Source organism: Pungitius pungitius, chromosome 19 (genome assembly GCF_949316345.1).
Source record: "Pungitius pungitius chromosome 19, fPunPun2.1, whole genome shotgun sequence".
Classification (NCBI taxonomy): domain Eukaryota; kingdom Metazoa; phylum Chordata; class Actinopteri; order Perciformes; family Gasterosteidae; genus Pungitius; species Pungitius pungitius.
The window spans coordinates 12998295-13008010 of record NC_084918.1 but is presented as its reverse complement, the minus strand read 5'-3'; the positions used below and the strand labels follow the sequence as shown (position 1 = coordinate 13008010).

Below are 9716 nucleotides of genomic sequence, written 5' to 3'. Positions count from 1 at the left end.
TTCCATCAGCTGACTTTACATATGCAGTTATCATAGTAGTAGAGGGTACAGACAGTCTGTATCTTAAAAGCCATGTTGGCTATGGCATGACATCATTGAATGTTTTCGCAAAAATAAGTAGTACATGTAGAAATCACAGTATTTAATGTTTTTCCATATTATTGTATTTCTGTGATGACTACAAAGTTTAATATAGTTAACAAACAAACAAAATGTACATTTTATATGAAATTAATGCCGAAATAATGTTTAGGGGTGATTTCAATTGACAAGTGTAACGGTAAAATATGCTATAAAATAGTCTTATGCTAAAAGAGTGATTATTGTCTGTATTGAAGTAATGTGAGAAGAAAAGGGAGATTCAAAAGTTGTCTTTTGCAGCTGTGTAAAGGAGGACGCTTTCACACAAATGCTCGAACAAAGGAACTCTGTTACTCCCATCTTAACCTTGGTTCTTATCTCAACTTGGTTTGCAACATTTCATACCGGCCACTGAGGATGACCTTCATATGTGTGTGTGAAAGCTCCTCGGAGATGCCATCTCCACAGAGCATCGTAATAGTATATTTGACCTCCGACTTGCAAGCAATAAATGGATTTTTTGCAACTTTGATCCTTCATCAAGACTCTGTTTTATTAGATGAACCCAGAAACAAATCATTCTCTTCTCCCGAACTTTTATTGAAATATTCCACAACACAAGTTTCCTACTATTGTGATTTGACTGTTTTCATTGTAATTTAACTGACTTTTGTAGTCTATACTACAACGTCTACAGTATTGCAATGTAGCAAAAGTGGCAGACGTGAAAAAGATATTCAAATGACAGATTCATTTTTAGACTTATCCTAAAACTCTCAAGAATAAAAGTATAGAGATCTAGCAGAACATCTCATAGGTCTTATCAACACCTTTGTTATGATTTTTGTACATATACCAAATAGAGAAATGTTAAGTCTATTAAAATACCAACTGGATTGCAATCACACAAAAACTGCAACAAATGTTTACATACAAATAGTTTCTTTCTTTAATAATAAGTAAAAGTTTTATTCTGAAAGGATCACCGGAAATTCCAGTAGCTTGCGCACACCCGGAAGTCTCCCTGTAGTTTCCTGCTGAAGGCAGAGCTCGGTGGCGACGCGGTTACGTCGCATTTGCTGTACTTAAGGGCGTTACTATCCCGCTCATCTGTTCTGTAATGTCGAGCGACTAGAACCATCTACAAAGTATTTTCTTTTCGTGAGTCTAAACGGTAAGTTTATATTTATATCAGCGTCTACCTTTGGGCATATGATTACGGGAGAAAAAAGCTTTTTAAATGTTTGTATTTATCAATAATCAGTACAGCTTGGTTGCGCTCTTCGTTGTACTTTATCTTATTGTAGCCCATGCGACTTGTTTTCTTCCCACCGGATAGTTCTAATTATTGCTAAATTAGTCTGTTACATCTTCGCAGCGCGATGTGTGAGTGAGACACCAGTTTTGTGTATAATAGAAGAATCTACATTAAGGACGTGTGGTGTTACGTATACGTAAATTAATCCTAATAATAATAACAAAACAAAAACACGTCATTAATGGCGGTAAGATTTAGTGTTGGTCCGTGCAAGTTTACCAGCTACACCCATCTTTATACTATACCGTCCCTTCAGGGCTGTCAGATTTTGGGCCGTCCCAGTTTTCGAAAGTTGAAGTGACTCTTTTGACGGACGTGTTCTCTGCAGGTGTCACATCTCCATTTCGTTCCCAGTCAGACAGTCTGTGGTGGTCAGACATGGCGACCCAGTGTGTAACCAAGGTGGAGCTGACCGTGTCGTGTGAGAACCTCCTGGATAAAGACATCGGCTCCAAGTCCGACCCTCTGTGCGTGCTTTTAATGAGCAGCTCTGAGTCCCAGTGGTATGAGGTCAGTAAGAGATCTAGATTCTATTAATTTGAATTATATATTCAATATTCTCATCCTTTGCTTGCTGTGAGAAACGTTTACGGTGTGGCGGTGATGTCACTGCAGCCCCTGAAAGAGAATATCTCAGAAGGGTTAATCGTTAACCGTGATTGGAAAAACCTGTGTTGTGAAAAGCAGAAGTCATGTGTTCGTTTCTCGTTTCATGAGTGCATGTTGGCCAATACAGTCAATGGTTCAGTCTTCAGGATCTTGAAACGTGTACATGTGGCAAAGCGTAAAGCAGTCCGATCTTCTGTTACAGGTGGGCCGCACAGAGAAAGTCCAGAATTGCCTCTGCCCAAAGTTTGCAAAAAAATTTGTCATCGACTACTACTTTGAAATAGTGCAGAAACTGAAGTTTGGGATTTATGACATTGACAACAAAACTGTTGATCTGAGTGATGACGACTTCTTGGGGCAACTGGAGTGCACCTTGGGCCAGGTAAGTGTTTAGCTTTATGTTGCATTGGTTTCAATTCCTTACTTTAAGTTTCGCCATAACAAAGTTTGTACATTTTCATTAATGGTTCGAATCAGTATAAAGATTCATTTTAAACTTTCATAACTTTTCCGGACCAAAGTCATTCTTTGTCAATGAACCATATAATAAACAAGTTAATCATAATCAACCTGCCCATACATTTCTGAGAAATTACTCATTGAGCGTGAAAGCGCTTTTAAAAGAATGACCCATTGGCTGGAGAAATCTTAGTCGACCAAAACTACAGATTAGTATAAGGATTCCCTCAAAGAGGGCAGTCAGTTTTGTTGGTCAGACCGGTTCAGGACACGTCATGCACTGTAAAAACAAGCTACTGTTGCAGATGAAGTCTGCTGCATGGGCTCAGTAATCGGATCAGTGGTGGCTGGTCCAAACATGGCAAAACATAAAAAGATTAGAATTTCTTCAAATTATATTAAAGATGATTTTACAAATAGTCAATATGTTTCTATTTATGTTTTTGAAATGTGGAATATTCCCAGTATTATTTGTAAATTAATTGTTGATTGTTAATTAATTAAAATGTATGCTTTTCCCATCCTCTCCGCATGTCTCAGCTGGTCTCTGACAAGGCCCCAATGAGGCGGGTCTAAGGAGCAGTTTAGCCAATCACTGATTTACGTTAATGAGTGACATATTAGTCCTAAAATACATTCGGCTTTGGGCTTGCCTTTTGCCGCCCTACGCTGCGCTCTCTTTGCGGCGAGTCTCGTGACGCGCTGTTTTAACGACATAACAGCGACCACCGGCAGTGTCCTTCCAAGAAGACCCGACCCGAACTCTTCACGAGAGATGAACTTCGCCGGAGAAACTAGAGATAAAACCGCTGGACCTCACAATCAGACAACGGACAGGCGTGAAAGGGAAGCCGCACAACAGCGCTACTGTAGAGACTTCTACACCTGCGATGTTTAGTTAGCTACGTGCTAACGCCGGACCGCACGCATGACTGGGTTTGGAATTGGAGGCTGGGTGACCGCAGCGATAACTCCGTGTTGCATTGAATGTGGATCTCAAGTCCAGGGTGAGGGCCTGGGGGTCGGGAGGATCGCCTGGGAGTTAAGATCAAATTGGGCATCTGGTCCAAACCAAAAATTAGTTTAACGCTCCTGTTCTAAGAAAACGTGCACTCAGCTAGAGAAATGGGGGGGGGGGGGTGCTCACGTGTCTCAAATAAACTTTGCTCCCCACCCACTCACCGTGTCGTTGTGACGCCCGCCCCGACCTTGCCACTCATTTACTAGCGATTGCCACTCACTTGCCACAGACTTCCCATTGCTTGCCACTGCCACAAGGAGGATCTCGCTGTCTCTCAAAGAAATCCACCAGCCGCCACTGAATCTGACCCCAGATGTTCCCTGTCCTGAGTGTTTGCCTCGTTGTCAGCAGGCTGCTGTGTTAGACTGATCCATTGCTCTTGCTTTTGCTGCTTCCTCTCATCGCTTTTGTATTTGCTTTTAGGTTGTGTCCAGCAAAAGACTGATCCGACCACTTGTCTTGAAGAACAACACCCCTGCAGGAAAAGGGACCATCACAGTGAGTGACAGAACTACAGATAAATGTGCCAACGCTGTCGCTATTTATTTTTTCTCACTCGTCTTTTCTGTGTAGATCCGTGCAGAAGAAATAAAAGATAGCAGAGTGGCGAATTTTGAAGTTGAAGCAAGGAAACTGGATAACAAGGTATGGCTCATCCTTTTAGATATATGCTCGGCATACATTATGCTTATTGGTGGGTTTCATTACTCATTTGTTAACAGGATTTCTTTGGGAAGTCTGACCCTTACCTGGAATTCTACAAGCAGACAGCAACTGGATGGCAACTGGCTCACAGGACAGAGGTAGACCCTTTTGTGAATGAAAACATTTGTTTTATGCACGTGCTAATAATTTCTTACATTTTAAGTATATAAACAATAGGCTTGAAAACATGACACTACGTTTGACTGCAAAAATGCTAATAAAATATGATTTCAGTCAACTTTTAGGTTCCATATGAATTTCTTTTTGATGGAGTAGTCTGCACATGTCTCATTGTCATCAATTCTGTCATCAGGTGGTGAACAACAACTTAAATCCCACATGGAAACCTTTTCGAATCCCCCTGCAATCTTTGTGCGGAGGAGACCTGGAGAAACCTATAAAAGTACCTAAATACTATTATATCTTCTTACCGTACTTGCTGAAATCGTTTTCTTTTTTTGCACCGTGATCCTTTTTCTTTGAGGGGCATTGTGTTTTTTTACTGTTGTGATATAATACCACCTTTATTGAAGGTGTAAGTAGTTCTGCGACCGTAATTGTGCTGCTCTCAGATTTCTCAAAACATTGTTGTAGTGTATTCAGTACTAGCTTGATGATGTATACTTTTTGAACTTCTGAAGCGCTCATCTCAAGAGGGAAGCTGTTTTCAACCGTACTGTGCAAGTGAGTTACCCAGTGTGTTCTAGTGTTTGTCGTCATTCATCCTACGATCACTTATTGGTGAAGCTTGTGAGTGGAACAGATGGAGGGGATACACGCCTGAGTAAAGGCACAGGCCCTCTGAGTTTCCCTCATCCAACGCGATCCTTTCATAAAAAGCATTTGTCTGAAACTACACATTCCTCTGCTTCTATCTTTGGATTACACTTTTGGATCTGACTTTTGCATGTTTTTGTCTCATGTTTTCTACATCTCCAGTTTACTTTGTAGTAGACTAGGAGGGTACGTTCACGCATACAAAATAACATTTATCACTGTTATATTTTGTCTGTTTTATTGTGAACAGAACCTTTTTAAATTAATTTTTACAAATTTGTCATTGTGTGTTTAAATTTTTTTTACCTTTTTCTAGGTGGAGTGTTATGACTATGACAACGATGGCTCACATGATCTTATTGGAACCTTTGAGACCACAATGACACGCTTTCAGCAAGCGTCACGAGCGTCCCCGGTATGTGTGGGTGTGCGTGTGCGTGTGTGTGTGCGTGCATGCGTGTTTACATTGTTTGTTTAGTTAGGTGTGTACCAACAAATATTTCAAATATTATCTAAATCCAGTCTCGTGTGAATTACTCCACGTCGGAGCACTGCCTAGTGTTGTTCTAAGCAAAATGTAAATTTCAAACGCACAACATTCACCCCTTTAAAGCCACCTGTCGCATTCACACATGTTTTTGTGTTCTGCCCTCAGGCCGAGTTTGAATGTGTCAACAGTAAGAAGAAACAGAAGAAGAAAGGATACAAGAACTCTGGTGTCGTGAGCGTGAAGAAATGCGAGGTCTGTGCTGTTTTTATTATTTTGCAAGCGTTCACTTGCCGGAATATTCCTTGGATTTGTTGGGTTTTGATCTGAGATTTCTTGCTCTCTAATACTTTATACTAATCTTTTAGGTGGTGAAGGAGTACACCTTCCTAGATTATATTATGGGAGGCTGTCAAATCAACTTCACTGTAAGTTTTGGTTCCTCTATTAATGCCAGTTTTTATTCATTTGTATCCATTAACGAGCTCTGCATGTCTGCTGGGACCCTGAATGTTTTTGGCAGGTGGCTATTGACTTCACAGGGTCCAACGGGGATCCCAGGTCTCCTCAGTCTCTGCATTACATCAGTCCCCAGGGAGTCAACGAGTACCTCTCTGCTACGTGGTCTGTGGGAAACGTCATCCAGGACTACGACAGGTATGTATGACTCATGAAATAGTCAAATACTTTAAAAACTTCCAATTCCATATATCAAGAAACACCACATCACCGAAGTTCCCCATTATTTGTATCTAAAGCTTTTTCTAACTTGCGATGTCCCAATGAAGGAACTGTATTTAGAACCTAGCTTGCCTTTCTTTATGCCAGCTCTGTATGGAATGGGTTTCATTTATTAAATGGACTAATGTTTTTCTCCTCCTGTGTAGTGACAAGAGGTTTCCTGCCTTTGGCTTTGGAGCACAAGTCCCCCCCACATGGCAGGTAAGAATTGTTAAAACTACGAAATGAAAGACCAGAACGCGACTGCTGTCTGAATCCGATTGAAAAGTCATAGTAGTCGAGAGTAGTTTGACGCAGGAACTGAAATCTGATGTTTTTTCTTTTAGGTTTCCCATGAGTTTCCTCTCAACTTCAATCCAGCAGATCCATTTTGTGTTGGTATGTATAAAGATCATTAAAATGTATGTATGTAACTTTACACGGTTATTTACACATGCGTAATCCCTACTGTGTGTGTGTGTGTGTGTGTGTGTGTGTAGGCATTGAAGGTGTGGTGGAGGCCTACAGGGTGTGTCTGCCCCAGGTCAAACTTTACGGCCCCACCAACTTCTCCCCTATCATCAACCATGTAGCCTGCTTTGCAAAGCAAGCCCTCCAGCAGACCACTGCGTCGGTGAGTATTTGTCTGTTCAAGAAACAACAGAATGATTTACTTCGAAGATTGTTATTCATTATTATTATTTTGCCTGGATTTGGGTCTTTAATCAAAACATGTTGAGCCATTCCTTTTTTTTTTTAACTCACTTTTTATTTAGTCTTTAAAAACCGTAACTTTCTTTGTCCATTTTACAGTTGTATGTAGTCTCGGTACACATGACATTCAGCTGCCACACAGAAAATCCAACAGAAAAGGGGGGATAAAAAATATATAATAGTTTAACCATTCAATCTGCTGCCTCTGTTGTTGCCGTCTCCCCGAAGCAATACTTTGTTCTGCTGATCATCACCGACGGAGTGATCACCGACATGGATGACACGCGCAGCGCCATCGTCAACGCCTCTCGCCTGCCCATGTCCATCATCATTATTGGAGTAGGGGGGGCCGACTTCACCGCCATGGAGTTCCTGGATGGAGACGACGGACGTCTGCGCTCTCAGACCGGCGAGGCCGCCATGCGAGACATCGTCCAGTTTGTGCCGTACAGACAGTTCCAAAATGTACGTAGCACCACAAAAAACAGACGCCGTTTTATAGCACTGATTGCTTGATAGAAGACATGTGAACATGAACGGGGTTTGTTTGGATTTTCATATTATTTTATTTTTTTATGAGCTAGCTCATTTCTTTAAAAAAAAACTGCATGAGTTTCAAACCTTTTTCTGAGCATTTCACTGCGACATATTTGCTTTAACTGGCTTGAAGATGATTGATCCAAACATAGTGTATGGGGTCCCAATCCAAACTCGGCCATCCCCAGCCCATCCACTCCGATCTCACTTAGCTCACCGGTGTGCCTTATGTATTCATCTCTTTTCAGGCGCCCAGCCAGGCTCTTGCCCAAAGCGTATTGGCCGAGTTACCTCAGCAAGTGGCCTCCTTCTTCAGTTTATTCAAACTGAAGCCTCCCCATGATCCAAATCCTTCATAGGGGTACTTCAAATATTTCATATTCATTCTAAAAGTCTCCGCTGCTCAGCTTGTGCTTGGCCAATATGAATAATCTCCACACTGCATGAATCATGGCATTTAGTGATCGCTATCCTCATTTTTCACTTCCTTCCTCACCACCTTTTCCAACTTTGTTTTGCACATCATCAGTGCTGAGTGAGAGAGATGGTACAATATGATGATACATACAGGATATTAAGCACTGATGAACAATCGCCGAAACATATTCTTCTTTACATTAAAGGGAAAACTCCTCTGCTCAGAAGCAGTTTGTGCAGTTTGATCAATTGTTCCGTAGTAAATCATAGTCAACAATCTGTCATGGCCACTTGCATCTTCAGCTCTTTTCCAACGTGAACAATATTACTGCTGCATTTGTTGTCACTGCTGCAGCTCACTCAATCTATAAAAGCACACTAGTACACTCCTGGAAGTTGCCAGAAAACGTGGCAATCTAGTGAAAAGCAAAGATTGTTGGAATTTTCCCTCAATCGGTCTTCATCTGCATGACGTTCCTTTTCATTCATGGTCCCCTCCTTTAATTGAATCTGGGGTAAACCTTTAGAAAAAACAACATTCTCTTCCTTTTGCTCTTCAGGCTCCTCGAGAAGCCCTGGCCAAGAGTGTGTTGGCAGAAGTACCAGGTCAGCTGGTGGACTTCTTCACTACCATGAAGCTGAGTCCACCCAAATCTGATGCTGTACCACCTGCTGCAGGTACCGTCTGATAACACAAGGACAAAACGAGATACAGACGAAGCTCATTTCCTGCAGATCCCAGCTTCACCTTCCTTCACTTGCCTTACTCAACCCAGCGTGCATTATGAAACGCGCATCGTACATTAAAAACTCCTCAATATTGACCATATTGTGTATTTTTAAGTGCCAAAATAGACATATTTTTTGTTAGATATGAACATCCACATGTGTTAATTTGAGCTGTTAAGTGCTACTGCATTTAAAAAATGAAAAAATCATTCCGTCATATGTTGATGGGTCTGGAATTACACTTTTAAAGTTTTTTTTGCTGCCATTGTTTTTAAAAGTACCTGTTGGAACAGAATAGTGTACGACAAGTTTATTAATTCTCCTTGCAGACACAATACACTCTGTGAACTAGTCGGCCACAGGCTTTTTAATGCAGTCTTCAGTTTGTCATCTTTCCAACATATATTTTAGGTATGGGGAAGTGGCTTAACTAACTAGATCTCATAAGTTATTGGACCTTTCTACCATATGCAACGTTTATGTCCTCGCTGATACTTGCAAAGATGCTGGTAGATAATGATTAACCAAGAGCTTGTTCACGTTAATGGATGCACCTGCTTCCCTATGCACTTATCTAATGTTTTGCTCATTACTCTATGAAATGCCAAACTCTGTGTGTAGGTTACAAACCTGTGTTGACCCAGAGCTGTTTACAGCTTAAATATTGTGATACTCATTGTGGATTTGGTTGTATTGTGCCAGTAACTTTTGGGTCACTTCACCGTTGTGTAGTTCCTGGACAAGGACTAGCAATTCCAAATATGTATAGTATATCAGTATTACACATACTGTCGCCATAGAAACGAGATACATAGTGCTTGTTGACAGCTATGCAGATCATTTTTGTGTTTGCATGATAAACTATAAAACATGCATCCAATATCATGTTGTATCAGCGTATTGTTGTAATAGAAATGTGCTTCGGTCAAAATAAAATGAATCAATATTACAATTAAAGAATCTTATTCAAACTACAAATTCCCTTAACATCTTTCACGAATCACATACCGTTGTGTTTACACCTGAAAAAATAACCATTGAATTCCTTGTGGTCATTGAAACGCATGATTTATACATAAGAGACAATAAATGTGATTGTGTACAATGTGACATATTTTTGTGAACTTCCGTGTGAAGTTAGC

General features: G+C 40.8%; 1 protein-coding gene across 4 annotated transcripts; it reads left to right on the top strand.

Moving 5' to 3' along the window:
- Positions 1-1107: 1107 nt before the first annotated feature.
- LOC119198615 (copine-3-like) lies at positions 1108-9646 on the top strand. Of its 4 annotated transcripts, XM_037455996.2 has the most exons (17): positions 1108-1255; positions 1728-1909; positions 2211-2390; positions 3912-3986; positions 4062-4133; positions 4211-4291; positions 4507-4596; positions 5287-5385; positions 5626-5712; positions 5826-5885; positions 5981-6114; positions 6345-6399; positions 6525-6576; positions 6678-6811; positions 7120-7356; positions 7677-7789; positions 8406-9646. In XM_037455996.2, the coding sequence occupies exons 2-16, from the start codon at positions 1778-1780 to the stop codon at positions 7785-7787; spliced, it is 1599 nt and encodes a 532-aa protein (XP_037311893.2). In that variant the 5' UTR covers positions 1108-1255; positions 1728-1777; the 3' UTR covers positions 7788-7789; positions 8406-9646. The 4 variants fall into 4 exon arrangements, with proteins under 4 accessions (XP_037311893.2, XP_037311889.2, XP_037311892.2 ...); XM_037455992.2 differs by lacking the exon at positions 7677-7789 and having other exon boundaries at positions 8406-9644; XM_037455995.2 differs by lacking the exon at positions 7677-7789 and having other exon boundaries at positions 1123-1255; positions 1758-1909; positions 8406-9644.
- Positions 9647-9716: the final 70 nt, after the last annotated feature.

What these genes read in the sequence shown, in the direction of transcription:
- LOC119198615 (XM_037455992.2), top strand. Translation starts at nt 1,778, where the DNA reads ATGGCGACCCAGTGTGTAACCAAGGTGGAGCTGACCGTGTCGTGTGAG. An exon ending in AACTGGCTCACAGGACAGAG is followed by an intron (nt 4,292 to 4,506) that starts GTAGACCCTTTT and finishes TTCTGTCATCAG; the next exon opens with GTGGTGAACAACAACTTAAA. An exon ending in TCCAGCAGACCACTGCGTCG is followed by an intron (nt 6,812 to 7,119) that starts GTGAGTATTTGT and finishes GTCTCCCCGAAG; the next exon opens with CAATACTTTGTTCTGCTGAT.